We start from the raw sequence: 16105 nt of genomic DNA on the forward strand, positions 1-16105 counted from the left end.
TGCCTTGATGGTCCGAATTTCTCGAAAACGTGTGCCATGCATGGAGCACATTAATCAAGTTTGAGAATAAAATCAATCAATGAATAATATAATATTGGACATGCAAAAAGCAGGCCAATATAAAACAATTCTCACCACCATTTTCCTTTATTCATTACCTTATCTCACTTATTTAACTTTATCTTATATATTTATTAATGTTGCTTACCCCTTTGATATGTTAGACCATCTAATAGACCCGACCAGCTATCCTGTGTGTGTGTGTGTGTGTGTGTGTGTGTGTGTGTGTGTGTGTGTGTGTGTGTGTGTGTGTGTGGCAGCACATGTGTATGTGCTTAATCAGACATGTACATGTGTTTGTGTGTGTGTGTTTGTGTGTGTGTGTGTGTGGCAGCACACGTGTATGTGCTTAATCAGACATGTACATGTGTTTGTGTGTGTGTGTGTGTGTGTGTGTGTGTGTGTGTGTGTGTGTGTGTGTGTGTGTGTGTGTGTGTGTGTGTGTGTGTGTGTGTGTGTGTGTGTGTGTGTGCGCGTGCGTGTTTGTAAGTGTGTCTCTCTGTCCGTAAGCATGTGTGTACGGGATGAGTGTATGCATGCATATTTCATACAGCCAGGTGCGGATCCCCACATTTGAACTGCAGTTCATTGTAGGGCTGGTGAATGTTTAGACAGCTTCCCCAGTCCTCCAGAGTGCACATGCACCGCCCATTCAAGCTCCTAAATCCAGGGATCTCAGAAAACACGAACAAAGCTATCAGCTAATCTATTCCTCCCCATCTTGAAACAGCAGAGCAGGCTTCGAACGGAAACATGTTGGCCATTTTGATAGAATTACATGTTTTTTAATGTTTACTTTACAGATACAGAACGGTTATTCTGATGTATTTATTCATTTGTTTATTTACTTACTATTGCTGCAGGTCAGTGCCATGGTAGGAGCCTTCAGAGGGGCTTGTGTTCAGAACGTTTTTTATTTTCCCAAATTCAGTCTCTCTTCTTGATTTTCATTTTATTTTTAACCTCCTCACACAATAACATCGGTTGTGTGTTTCCACACGCTCGCTGATGAGCTCAACATGCAAACATCTCGTCTATCTAAACCTCAGACGGACTATATAATAATATATGGCTTTTTTGAAAGCAAAGAAAATAAAAAAAAAGTGCATCCAACACAACAACAAAAAAAAGAATTCAATTCCATTCCGGTTCTGTGCCCGAGAACATTGTCCGCGTTAGGCTGGGCGGGAGGGGTCTGAGTCGGGGGGGGTCTAGGGGTGGGGTGGGGGGAGCTGCAGTCACGTAGCGTCTACGCTGTCGGCAAGGTGATGAAACTCCGCCATGGTCTGCCGTGGAGGGGGGGGGGGGGGGTCAGACCTTAATGCGGGTGTCGGGAAGTGCTCGGAGACATGCCCATACTTCACGCTGAGACGTATCATCATCATCTTCCTCATCATGACAAAAAATAAATACGGCCGGGTCCATTTTTGTTTTGGTTGGTGTCTGTGTGTGTGTGTGTTAGTCAGTGTGTGGAGGGTTGGGGGGGGGGGGGGGGGGGGATAAATGGTGAGGCAACGGGAGGGGCCTTAATATCCAGCCAGTGAGAAATGCTGATACGAACACGCCCCAGATGTTGCAACAGCGCACACACAGACAGAGAGACGTGCTGATCTTGTTTGTATTTCCAGGGGTGGCGCTGGTGAAGCTAGTCCAGATGCTACAGACGCCGCCGCCCCCGGCACTACCGCGGCCCGTAGTCGTAATTGGCCGGGGCGCTCGTGGCAGAGTACATGTTGGCCGTGGCGGGGTTCATGTGGTGGTGGTGGTGGTACGTGTGCCCCCGGATGCCCGGCAGCTGGTACGGCGAGGGCCGGGCCTTGGCGCCGAGGTAGTGTTCGTACGTTGTGGGGTACTTGTACGGGTGGTGATGCAGCGTGTCCGGGGACAGCGGGTGGGGGTCGGCCCGCAGGTCGTGGGGCGGCGGGGGGCTGGGTCGGCTGCCGCTGAGGGGGACGGAGTGGAGACCCCCGGGCACGGGGAGCGCCGGGCTGAGGACCCGGGACATCAGCTGGTGGGCGGAGTCGCCGTGGATGGGCGTGCCGGTGGGGTCGCGGTCGTAATCCCGTCGGATGTCGTCTGCGGGAGTCAACGCGGGAGAGGCGGAGTCAGACACGGAGAGAATCACAGCATTCCCCTTTTTGTTTGCAATGGGAATTTGAGGACTTGTTCAACGTTTAGCTTGTCCGTTCCTGCCTTATGAATGTGGATGTCACACTGCTCTAGAATACGTCTGACAGCCAAAACAATAAGACCGAGATGGAGGTGCTGAAATACACCATTTAAAACAATGATATTAGCTTTCTTAAATCTGAGTGGGGCCGTGTCCGGGGTCCAGCAGTGTGAGCCCGGGATTTGTAAGAAAACAAGCGGTGTGTGCCGAACCTTTCTCTGAGCCGTTCTGCTGAGGGGGAGATGACATTGGGTTCCTCGTTCTGGCAAACGCACTCATTATTGGCAGCGAGCCGGGCCTGTGATTCCTGGGCCTGCAGCACAAAGAGAGGATATTGTTTCACTCTTCATATAATGAACATCAACGGCTCAAATAGACTCAAACATTAACAAAATCAATGCAGGTGCATGCATTCTATGCAAGGAATGCAATATTGGATGGCTGACCCTAAATTAGTTATTACCCATTATTCTATGACAATTAAACTTCTAAACAAGTTCAATATCCTGCTTGTAACTCCAAATGCTGTGTATTTTGGAGAATTCCTAACAGCAAAGTGTTTTTTCCATCTCTGCCCAAGTGGACATATCTTATAGAGACCCCCAAAACTTTGTCACAAAAAGTCAGCACATCTATATATTTACACTGGCAGTTACTCTATTTAGGTTTTTTGGGTTTAATTAATTTTAAACCTGCAGTATGTAACTTTTCCATTGCAGCCATTTATTTAGTTTGAATTAGATTGCCATGCCTTGATTTCCGAAGAAAAAAACTCCCTGGGTTGATTGAGTCGATGTTATTCATCCTTCAGGCGCTCATAATTTAAAATTAATATGTGAGCCAAAGTGAAGACTGAAAGTTGAAGTTTGTTATTATGATGTTCAGAACGCTCACCAATCCTCCGGGTCACAGTCTCTGAAGCCCTTGGCGAAGGGATTGCTGGCGATCTTCAGCTGTGTGATCTGCAAGCATGAAGAAAAGGCCAAAGTCAGATCTCTTGCCATAGGCCTCCGGCATTTACAAAACTCTTAAGTTTGACCTAGAAACCTGCACACAGCACTTGAGTGTAACGTTGGTCTGATTATTAATTATTCACAATGAACTCTCTGGTTTTGACTAATGCGTTTTCAGTAACGCATGTGGTGTTTGAAAATAGCAAACTGCTGAGTAATGGTGATGTTTATAGTGTCATATTTTTTTTAAAGATTTAGGGTACACATTAATCATTGCTGATTGCAGTTGACAGTGCTTATAAAAATATATTAATAAAGGGCTGTTATTAATCGAATCTGGTGTTTATGTATTTTATTATAACGTATAAAACGGTTCGCCTTGCTACTTATGATGAGTTGCCTAATTGAATGTAGGCGTAATAAAATCAAAACCGCTTTGCAAATCGAATGGCTGATCAAGAAAAAAAAGTGCCAAAAATTGCATTTATATCATCTTTACCACTAGGCAATATGACATATCATCAATTCATTTTTTATCCATTATTTCAATATTATGATAAGAATAGGCATATATGTATGTAGGCTTATTTATTTGCATTATTATTTAAAAGTAAACCTATTCAAAACTGGTCTTCAGTTTTACTTAAGAAGACGTGACATGACATGTTTCTCCGTATCCAGGGCAGATAAACTACTAAAACTCTACCATCTTTTGACCGATTTAGAAAGATGCGAAAATATATAACACGGAACTCACACAAAACAATTAGGCTAATATGCTAAACAAATTGAGGGAGCTGCACAGCTGTACGCAGACATAAGTCGCTTATGGTAGGCTACTAAACTTTCTGCAGCCAAGCCATAATTAATTCATAGGCCTATACTTCGACCCACAATATAGGGACGAATAATCACAATTATTATGATTATTACCCAAAACGTATGGGTGCAGTCTGGGATGCAGAAATGGTATCCAGTTAGGCCTATAGGCCTACTGAGATTTAAGTCGAATCCCAATTGCTTAATAATATAAATACACTCTGCGTTATAATACATTATTATAGCCATGTATGCAGCCGTTCATTCAGGGATTTTAATAATCTTCCACCAATAATATAGAAACTGCGCAGGTTCAAACGTAATTTCCATAGGCCCACAGTTCATTCTAATAGTCCCCTATTTGAAGGCCGGTCGGCGGCCACTCACCCGGTGGTTCTGGTACGCGGTGACCGCCGTGAACCGCGTCTCCTCGAACACGAACGTTTTATAGTTCTCCTCGGCGTATTTCTCACTGTCTTTGCGGGGATCCACGTAAACGACGTGGAACCTTGGCTGGTATCGATGCATGGAGTTCAGGATGATCTTTAACAAGACAGAAAACCAATGTCAATATTACAGTATACGGTTATTGATGTTACAACATGCATTTTACGCAGCGTTCTTAATGCGCATTTCAACTTCTTATTTTCTTTTCTGAGTTTTTCACAGGGAGGAAAAAGAGTTGAAGGATAACACCACAGTTCCCGTGGAGATTAGACACGATGATGCATTTGATTCCATATTTAACACGGGTGAAATCACTTGAACTCTAGTTAAATGCCTAGGCCTATAATCATTTCACATGGAGACTGGCTGGCAGTTTAGTCCATCGCCATTTAGTCTCAGTCCTTATATATATTTTTTTTAGGGAAAATAGAAGACTAAATATATCTCGAATATTTTCCACTAGTAAAATGTTTCCAGTGGTTGCTGCCATTGTTTTGCTGTGGGCTTTTGAGGGGGTTTCACCTTTCTAATGTGTAATGTTATCTAAAACATAAAGACTAATATACAAACGCAATGCACTTACTACTTATACATTTTCATTTAATTTTGAGGCATTCTGCTTCTGCAGTCCTTTGAATTATATCATTTCATGATAATGTTCATATAAAGCATGATAATGTCCACATAAAATCCCAGTTGTCAGTGTACTCACATGGCCGTTGTCATCCAGTAGGTTGTTGGTGAGTTTGAGTTTATCGAAAGAGACTATTTGCTTCATCCACTGCGCGCCTTTGGCGGGGGAGTCGGGGTGGTAGTGCACCCTCCCTGGGGTGGCGGGGTCCGCCTTACCGGCCACCAACCACGAAGAGCTGTGGAATGCATACCTATAGGAAAGAAGGAACAAAATCGAAAAACGTGTTATTATTATTATTATGTATTCCTCGTGTAGGCTACCCTATAACCAAAAGTCCAATGAATTGGCCCGTTTGAACATTTTTAGACATTTCACCGATTAAATGAATGAAATCAAGGTCATTATATGCAACTGTTTCATCGTGTTGGGCTGTACTGACATTCTGTGTAATTATACCTGTATCGTTTGTCGTCTACCGGTAGAAAGTCCATCAGGAGCATGTAGTCTGCCATGGGATCCATCCCAAATATTTTTACTTGGAAAGTTGGAAACATTCGCCTTGTAGGGGAAAGACAAATGGAAAGTTAGCAGTGTCAATATATTTTACCAGCATTTATATGTATTAAGCCTATGGAGATTTCGAAAATGTATTTTCCTAAGCCTATGTATCATTATTTAATTTAACCTTATTTTATTGTTTTGATAAAACCATAATTTTTGTGCGCCATGCAACGTTGCGCAATCAGCCTACTTAGGCAGTAAAGATAGCCACAGTTGGCCTATGGGCATCGCTGGAGTTGATATCCAAAGAGATGTGTTGTTGTTTTTGTCCGTCTTGCTCCATTTATATAACCTCTGGCAATTCACTTCAATTATTTCTCTTCCGTCTGATCCATTCCAGGCCTTTCTAAGCGAGCGACCTCATCACGCACTGACACGCGTCTACAAACGCGCACAACCACACAGGGCATGACTGCAGATTAGATATTCACCTTATGTCAGAAAAGTTTCACTGAAAGTAGAGCTCCAGGGAAAGGGAGCCTCAAATCAACGCTCAATTAACGACGGGTTGTGTTCAAAGCGCCAGTTTTGGATAGGTGAAGCTGAAGTAGCAATTTTGCTCCCTACCCCTTTGCTCCCAGAACGAAGCCGAAATTTATGTAACTTCCCATTAATTGAATGATGTGTAATATAAGTGCTAGGACTTTTGGATACTCGACTTTTGTAAAAGTCCAGTAAGACTAATAAATATCGCGGTATAAATGTAGACATATTTGCTTTAATCAGTATGCTTAGTCCTACTTGACCTGTTGCTCACTTATAATATGGGGATGGCTTTTATCATTCTCAAATCCCATAATAGTAATAACAATAATGTTAATATTAATAAGTAATCATATTCATAAAGATTAATACATTTTCCTCTTCATATAGTAATTTTCATAAACGTTAGAAGTTAATTTAGGGTTGTAATCAGGCCATAATAGCCAAGTTCTTCCCTGAAAATATCAAGTTCCCTAATGACCCACAAATATTTATGAAAACATATAGGCCTATTATGGATTCCAGATATTCTTAAACCAAATATAAAAAAATTCCCACATATACACCTTGATCTCAAAGTCCAAAATTGTGGATTTTTCCTGTGCATTTTTTGTGAAGCGCAGTCAACGCTATAGGCATGTAAGCCCAAATTGGCCTGTGTTGACTTAATTCGAGTTCACGCAATTTCACGCACACAATTTATGTATAGAAAACTGCATCTCACATAACCTCGGGTTATTTTTGTCATCAGACTCAACATACAATTCAACAATGTTGCTTAGCTGTCTAAGCATACAACTGTATCTGAGTTGAATTAGTGCCCCTGTCTGGTTTGTGCGTGTGCGTGTGTGTGTGTGTGTGTGTGTGTGTGTGTGTGTGTGTGTGTGTGTGTGTGTGTGTGTGTGTGTGTGTGTGTGTGTGTGTGTGTGTGTGTGTGTTCTTTTTTCATGTACTCACCTTCCAGCTTTGGTAACTATCATCTCCGTCCCAAGTTGATTAAACTCGTCCCATAAAGCTTTCATCTCCAGCTGAACGTTAATGTTGGCCACTTTAGGATTTTTCTTCACTATGGACTTGTTGTTGGGTGTAGAGTTGGAGGACGAAGAGGAGCAGTTGGACGTCCCCGAGTCGCTCTGTTGCGCCTGTCCCGGGTTCGAGCCCGGGTAGTTGTAGTTGTGCTGAGCCGCCGGGCAAGGCTCAAAGTGAGCTTCATGTTGGCTGTACGGGTCTCCAGGGGAGGGGGACAGATGATAGCTCCCCGCCGTATTCAGGTTGCTTATACTACTCGTCGTGAAGGCTGCAACATCGCAAAAATGGGATAGCTGCGTCAGCCACGGACTGGATATTGCTGAAATCATTCCAAAAGCTGGAGTTACTATATGCGTTGAACGTTAGAATAGCCCACAAACAGGTCAAAAGACAATATTTGGAATCGTGCAGGATACAGTTTGTGTATAGAAGAAGATGAGGCGCAAAGCACCTATATCTAGTTTAAAGTTCCCGTCCCGATAGTTCATTAATCCGGTGAGGCATCAACTGCCAGCCGATCCCGATAATAGCAAAAAAACGTTGAGCAAAACGCTGTTGTCAGAATGAAAAAAATAAAGGAAAATACAGCGTATGCGCGTGATTGTATTCTCGGATGGTTGCGCTCCCAAGTTATTCCGCGCGGCCTCTGCACTGCGCCTCTCACATATGGTAAACTACAAGCCAGCCTTCTCTCTTATCTCCCACAGAGGGCCTCCCCTTTACGATAAAACCGGTTCTTATTTCTATTTAGATAAGGAACTGCAGGTAGGGCCTATATGCTTTCCACGCCACGGGACGGGACTGAGTGACAGTGAAGTGCGCCCCTTTTTAATGGGCTTTCCGGCACCCATTTACTTTAGGATAAGGGTATCGCCCCCATCGCCACTGTTAACAATAGACGGGATGGCTGGCACAGTGGAGAGTAAACTATTTACAAGGTAAACAAACATTGATTTGCATGAACAAACAAACAGGCTGCGTTCCGTATTGAGTGGACTATGTATTGATGTTTTTGTTAGGATGGGCAATAGTATCGGATATCCATTTTACTGAGGGGAAAGGCCCTTATGTTGTGTTTTAAACATTACGCACGGGTGCTCGTTGAAACCCTACTCGTATAGCTTCACCTTTCATGCATTTCCTAATCTCCCAATTAAGTTGACTCTATGCGGCTCGTTGGTCTGCTCTGCGTGGATGGACGTATTTTACACTGTGAACTGCAGGGTTTTGCACGTTTGCATTTTTTTGCCAAACCGCAAAAGTTTTTCCTCAAAGTAATTTCATTCATGCGTTCAGTCACTGCTTGCATCTGTGCTGTTAGACTTGTCGATGGGCTTTTGCGCGGATAAGCATACTTTTGGTGTATTGTTTTATTGCTTGTTTAGTTTACGAGCTGAGATAATAAATAAAACAGGATCAAGAAAGGTTTACCAAACGAACAAATGATATCGCACGGTGATCATGAAGAGCGAGCTCGTACCTTCCATTTCCCGGGTGACAGTACTGTAGTGCATTTTATAGGAACTGCAGCTGTGCAGCTCTGCCTTGTCCAGGCCAGTTCCTCGTTGCTCAAACGCCGAGTGTCCTACTTGCTCTGCTGCTGAAATCAGAGAGGCGATACTGAAAGCATTTGCCTTTGGAGAGAGGGGACCGCTGTCGTCCATAGACAAGGAAAGCACCCTGAGAAAAGCACGTCCCTCCTCCGCCTTCTACTCGCTGGGTGCGCGCAGAACGCGAGACAAGGCTGTGCACAATGGAAACCAGAATGCGCCGAGAGAGTTGAACATTCCGCCACTGTAGATCGTGTTATAGTTCGGCCACTCGGCAGCTACTGGGTTATCGAAGCAGTGCGTATTCCCCGCGGCTATTATGAAGACGTGTCCAACTCGAAAAGTTCGCCTATTCACGGATTAATTGTTTCCGTCCCGAGCACACGTCGTCTTGTAGCCTAGTCATCAAAACATGGTTCATCCGCACTACGAGTTCGCCTTCTTCCCCCGGTCGGTGGCGGGTGATGTCATGTCGGTGCTCTGGTGCGCCCGGAGGAGAAGCGCTACCGCTGAGAGAAGGTCAGGCGGGAGAGCTCCACGCCTCCCATGAACCACGCGGGGGGGGGGGGGGGGGGAAGAGAGTGTCTACGTTCTGCACTTGATGTTTTATTTGAATAAGGCCTTGTCAATCATGTCCAGTGTAGCATTTGAATTCCGCTCAGTTGAAAAAAACGTCAATGTCCGCTTCATACTTGACTGTACTGTAAATCACGCGTAGGGGGTTGCTGGTTCTCCGTTTTTTTTTTTCGGGTGGATCCGACCCCCAAAAAAGCCTCCGCCGTCACGAGTGTTCCTGTGAAACTGTATGTGCTGTCAATCTACTGTTATTCGTAAATCTTTCGACTGTCTTCTATTTATACTGCAATTTATAATGATATATTACTGCAACGCTTCATAATTGATTCACACCTTGTTATTTTTTTACTTTATCCGTCCCACCCACGTCGATCTAACCATCCGAGCCCCCACCCACTTTATATCTTAATCTTTTTCTATTAAATACAATTATTATGCACTTAATTTAGGTGCAGCGTTGTTATTATTCTTATAATCATGACTCTGATCATTACTAGGCTATATTATGGAGGGAGAACAATTGGCGCCAGGACAAATTAAACACTTTAATCTAATTATATTTATTTTTATATTAACCTATTACACATGTATTTTGCATACATAAAAGATATTGGTTGTGATATCTTTTTTAATTTATTAAAGGGATACAACATAAAAAAAGAGAAGCCAAAACATAAAGTGGTCAGATCAACGCGCCTGGCCTCACCGCGGACCGTGACCTCTGGCACCCCAAGTATCGCGATGGTTCTCACAGTTAGTTTAATTACCAATCAGCTGTAATGGACGTTGTGTTTGGCAGAAGGCACTGCGATAGAGCAGAATTTAATCTAATTTACACCGTTTGGATTGTAACTGCATGCGTCCCGGTTGGATAAACTCGTTGCCAGCAGGCACATCTGTGCTGATTACATATTGGATGTCGTTTTGGAGGTTTCTAATGGAGACACACTCACTAGGCCTATACACATATATGCAGCAGGTTTTGACTCATATTACGGCCAGACTGACAGAGAGAACAACTCAGACACACCCTTGTAACAAACAGAACAATTAATAAGGCGTGAGATGAAACGCGACAAAGCAATAATGGTTTAGCCTACTTTGATTGCACGCGTCGATTTTATTAAACGTTATTACAGCGGTGATCTGTCTGGGGGATCGTTATAGTACCACTTCATCTCAAAACATGTGCGTCTATTCCATTATTTGTAATGGAGGTGACGTTTGATTGATACCGGATCGCCTTTCAATCCTTGTCGAGGCGGAAGCGTCCTTTGTAAATACGCAGGTGACTACTGACAAAATACAGGAGTTGATTTAGATGGGAAGAGACTGATGGCATCGCTGGAAGGCCTGCTATCCTCTCCTCCGGCACGGCGAGGACAGACGAGACACTGCGGACGTCCAGGCCAACAGTGGCTGCCTCTTATTTGAGATGAATAGGCTTGGGAATTGGTCGTTTGGTCTAGTCCAATATCTTACATGCAATACTACCAAGCCATTTCAGACAGTAATAAAAAAGGGAAACGAGGACGAGGTACCTTGTATTCGTTTTCATTCATATTTTCAAGCCGGACGGAACGTTTATTACTCTCTATTTTGTGTAGGCCTATCTCATTTGCCACCAATTAAAACAAATAGGCCACGTTTTGCTGAAGCCTTTTTCTCGTTAATTTCCCCCCACTTTTACGCGCGTTATTCCTGCGTACACACTGACGTGCGGAGGGGTTTCGAGGACCGCATGTGTTTCCTATTTGATTTTAGGTCGCTGTACAGGTCAGGATTGGCCTATTACAATCTCTACAAAGGGCCTTTTAGTAGGCCTATCTGGTCTTATCTGAACTATAGGGATGTTCTTATTTTTGTTGATTGAAAGCATGTATTAATTAGCCTATATTTTAATTGTCAGTTGCCTTGGCTCCCTTAACAAAGTAGGACTACAGCGAGCAGGTTAATAAAGACTGTATTATTAACATAGGTTAATAATAGGCCTATGTTATTAAGACTAACCTATTTTGAGGGCCCTGTCGGGGCATGTCGCATATGATGCAACCTTGGAAGAAATAGCTGAGGTATTAGTATTTTAAACTTTTCTGTGGGTAAATGTGATTTTTCTTTTTTTTTTTAATATGAAAGACATTATGGATTTTCGTATTGCCTACGAGTCCCGTCATCTCATCAGATATGCGTCGGAGCGACCAACGTATGCTTTAAAAAATGACTCAGGTGCTAAAAACAGAAATAGTTTTTTATTAAAGAACGAACGGGCTTTGTAAAAAATAGCTGTTTACATGGACATTTGAACGCCTGATTAGGTCTAAAAGTGAAAAGATTAAATAGCCTGTTATCAACGCACATTATAGGAATGGCCTACTTGTTTCTCACTTTTTTGGACATGACTTTACAAATTGTATATGTAAAATGTACAGTTCGCCATTATTTATAGTCAAATGTATGTTCTTATATTTCCAAACGAACAAACGACCCTTAAGAATATAGAATACAATTTGCTTTTATAAAATGATTTAGCATCCAATGCAATGAATACATAATAATCATTTAATTTGAATCATTAAAAATGAACTGTTCATAGCTTATACAATGTGCTACTTTGGATAGTGATTATCAGAGACATCGATTTGTCTTTTGTTCTCACAGTTTCTTAATTATTTAAGGAAACCGCGATATTTTCAGATTTCAGGACCTAAACCCTGTGTGCAGTCAACGGTTTTGTTGGGCCGTTTTGTGCAGGCCTCATTCAACCATTTTATTTTATTTATACATTTATTTGTATAATTTGCGTACACACAAACATACACACACACACACACACACACACACACACACACACACACACACACACACACACACACACACACACACACACACACACACACACACACACACACACACACACACACACACACACACACACACACACACACAACATAGACAAATAAGAGTGACACATTCGGATAGAAATACCATGAAACATAAAAACCTTTGTTATTGCTCGTCTACACCTTTACACTGTATGCCTCCCGTGCCACCATTTAGGCACTAAAAACATGATCGAATCAATTGGCAGATAATAAATCATACATTATCAAATGATCATAAAACAATAATTGTAACATTCATGATGCATGACTGAAACTGCAGGGACCAAGGTGGCGCACTGCATGCATAAAACTCAACCCTATCTAAATATTAGTCTAAATCCCAGCATAAGACGCAGAGGAAGTGAGCAGTTGACCGCTGACAGCAGAGTTGCTGAGTTGCAGCCCGGGGTGTCTCTTTCTCCGCAGGCATTTAGAAATGCACTGATACGCCTTTCCATTGGTCCCAGTGCACACATGTTGCTCTACCAGCACGATAGATTTAATCTTATGCGACACACGCAGCCTTTAGGTGATTCCCTAACTGCAGTGTCTTTGGATAATTTTATCATGCGCGTAAAGTAATTTTTTGAGACCAACAAAAGGTCATACAGAAACAGAATGTGTATATTTCTCCGAAGAAAACGGCATGTTGTTGCAGTAAATATGTAATCATTATTTTATCATTAGGCTCGGTACTCTATAGTTCATTAATTTATTTTAGAATAAGTTGATTCCTTTTAGGTTTGTAAAAAATGCCAACCAAAAAACGAGTACAATTTAAACCGTATGATTTCAGCGGTGGTTTACGAGTTTGAACAGTTTGGTTTGTTTATTGGACTGGGGATCATTATTTAAAATAAAAAATCTATTTGTGATATCTGTCATCAAGTGGTTAATTTTCCATTGTCCAGATTTTAATGCAGAGCGTAATGTTTAGGCAAGTGCCCAACTTTTCTTTCCGCATTCGTATTTTGCACATTTGTATTTTGTTTGAATTCCATCAGGTCGTTGTTCAAATGATTGAAACATTTATTTTGTATGTATACAGATAAGTGATGTTTGCTTTAGCGTCTTGCAAAATAAATTATATTACCTAAATACCCTGTTGCCTGTTTCTAAAATATGTTTGTTTTTTTTATAAAATATTTAGATGAGATTATACAGAACAAGGGCGAGGTCGCGGTTCTTAATGTGTGTCATTCAGCTCAGCTGTGGGCATAAACTGGTGCAGAGAGATAGAGAGAGCGAGAGAAAGAGAGAGAGAGATACAGAGAGATACAGAGAGAGAGAGAGAGTGTTTTCAGTGTGTGTGTGTGTGTGTGTGTGTGTGTGTGTGTGTGTGTGTGTGTGTGTGTGTGTGTGTGTGTGTGTGTGTGTGTGTGTGTGTGTGTGTGTGTGTGTGTGTGTGACTGCTTTATCTTCTAAAGTCACTAAACATGCTTCCTTGTGGAGAAGGAAAGTCATAAAGGACAACCGGTTAAAAAAAAGTTAAAGGAAATGAACACAATAGTTGACTAAAGGTGAAATAATGTCCTCTTCTGAGGAAGATTCCATCATCAAAACCAATAAATCGAGAGGAGAAAATGTGGGATTCCTTTTTAGTGTGAGAAGCAGGATACAGTGCCATGACTCGATATTTCCATGTTTTATGAAATAAAAAGGATTGACCCTTTACGCCATTGGACATCATTGGACCAAAATAAATCAAAATCAAATTAATAAATCAGTTTTTGCTTCATGATTTTTGCTTTTGCCCAATGGTGTCAAAAAGGTTAAACTTGCCCTGATTTATATTTGTTTATAATTTACTTTACTCCCAATAATACCGTTTGTTCAGACCAAGTTTTCACACACATAGCAACTCTTCCCTTTTGAGGAGCTTAACCGCTTTAAGCTCCATGACTCTGTTTTGTCTGCGCGGGTTGTTGCTCTGCACTCGCCACGCAGTAACACATCAAATCACACTATATTATGTACTCTCCGCCTCCCTCTGTCCATGGGAATATATACCCTCTTTGTTTGTTTCCAGAGGGAAAGTCCTCTCTACATCTCCGTAGAGTTAACAAATAGAGGCCTGACAGCTGCCAACCATGGGCCTTCAACACGTCCAGTTTAGGGTCCAGGGTTTAGGGTCCACCCTTCTCTCCCAGGGAGCCCGTGTCCTACAGCCCAGTCTGCTGGCTTCCTGCTGGGCTGCTCTCCGGCTCTCCAGTGGTGGGTGGTGGTGGGGGTTATTGTTGTTATTGTTCGTCAATGGACTGGTCCCAGACACATCATCATCTGGTCCTCTTGCCGTTACGAAACTCTGCAAAGTCCTTTCAGCAAGGTTAGCATTTTAGTGATAACATAACGAAATTATTAAAAGAAAACGAATCTGGTGCGAGATGATTCTTAATTAATCTCACAAGGGAAATTCAGGATGTTTAAAGTTGAGGTAATCTGTTTAGATAGGTTCATGGATGATACATACATTACTCATATTGTCCATGTCAAAACCTTGGCTTTCGGTATAAATAAAGTTGAGTATTATCATATTTACGATTGGAGTTTGTAATTTGCATACCATTAACAGAAATTGAGTCAGCATAAAAATAATAGTCAACTCATTCACAATCAGGACATGTACAACATAACATGAGATTAGATTTCTCTTCTTTAATAAGACCAAGGGAATTCACGTTGTATGATTGTACTGTAATAGTATATATTGTTAAGGTAAAAAAAAACAAAAAAAAACACACGCTCCAGTGAACATAAATGTTGTATTCCCTATCAGTGGAAGTACAGTATAACATATATCGAAGAAAGAAAAATAACACATAATTAATCCTGGGAAGGAAATCCTGGATGCACGTCCCGTACATAGAGTTCACATTATGGGTGAATCCGACGCACATGCGGCCACCCCTACACACAGCTGGGGCTCCTCCGTGAGCCAACCGGAGCGGGCGGATGCTCGCCATGAAAAAATCCCAACTATGCCTTTCTTTCACATCAAACATATCACAGAGGCATCGGGAATAATATCGCCCAGGACCAGAACAACCTGGAATGCCTGCATGAGAGCAGGGGTCTGCGGGGGGTGGTGGAGGATGTTGGGGGGGGCTGATCCCTTTTCAAAAAATCACTTATTTTCTCTCTCCCCGCCCCCCATCTTCCTTCCACCTTTGTTTTTTAAAAAACGCCAGGCTTTTAGCTTTTGAAAAGTATCCTTTTCCAATCGCCAGCCGAGCGGTCCGGTCGTCATCACCTCGCCTCTGCTCCGCCGTCGGGTTGCGGCGCCGCTAAATAGCTGGCATTCCTTCAGCGAGGAGCCTGTGATGTGGATCTCGGGGCGGGGAGGGTGCTGTGTGTGTGTGTGTGTGTGTGTGTGTGTGTGTGTGGGGGGGGGGGGGTTACTGCTGGTGATCTCCCCCAAATTAATTAAAGCCTTTTCTTCTTCCCCAAGCCGGCTCTGCAGCCTTTTGTCCCTCTAATACGTCTTAAGCCCTGTATTAAATACGCGGGCCTGGTCTGGGCTCATTATAAATCTGTCACTGCCTGCTTGGCTCTACCCGGCTGGACCCGTGGTCCTTATTAGGCTTTTAATGTAGCGGAGAGGTCTGCCTCGCTCGCTTCCCCCGGGGACCCTACCGGCCACCCCCTTTCTTATCTCGCCATGCCCCCCCCCTTCCTAAACCCTGTATTTATTTGAATATGAGAAGGCCCCGGGTTTGTTGTTTCTGGCAGTGGGGGGGGGGCTCAAGGCTGAGACTCATCCAAAAGGACCCCCAAACACACATGCACACACACGCACGCACGCACGCACGCACGCACGCACGCACGCACGCACGCACGCACGCACGCACGCACGCACGCACGCACGCACTCACACACACACACACACACACACACACACACACACACACACACACACACACACACACACACACACACACACA

General features: G+C 43.0%; 1 protein-coding gene across 1 annotated transcript; it reads right to left on the reverse strand.

Moving 5' to 3' along the window:
* Positions 1-1602: 1602 nt before the first annotated feature.
* On the reverse strand, positions 1603-9224 carry tbx1 (T-box transcription factor 1). The gene is made up of 8 exons (XM_056593101.1): positions 8637-9224; positions 7085-7475; positions 5540-5641; positions 5162-5333; positions 4390-4545; positions 3125-3192; positions 2443-2543; positions 1603-2136 (listed from the first exon to the last, which is right to left on the reverse strand). Exons 1-8 carry the CDS (start codon positions 8818-8820, stop codon positions 1742-1744), a joined length of 1569 nt encoding a protein of 522 aa, XP_056449076.1. The 5' UTR covers positions 8821-9224; the 3' UTR covers positions 1603-1741.
* Between the last annotated feature and the right edge of the window lie 6881 nt (positions 9225-16105).

This window comes from Gadus chalcogrammus, chromosome 6 (genome assembly GCF_026213295.1).
Source record: "Gadus chalcogrammus isolate NIFS_2021 chromosome 6, NIFS_Gcha_1.0, whole genome shotgun sequence".
NCBI classification, from domain to species: Eukaryota; Metazoa; Chordata; class Actinopteri; order Gadiformes; family Gadidae; genus Gadus; species Gadus chalcogrammus.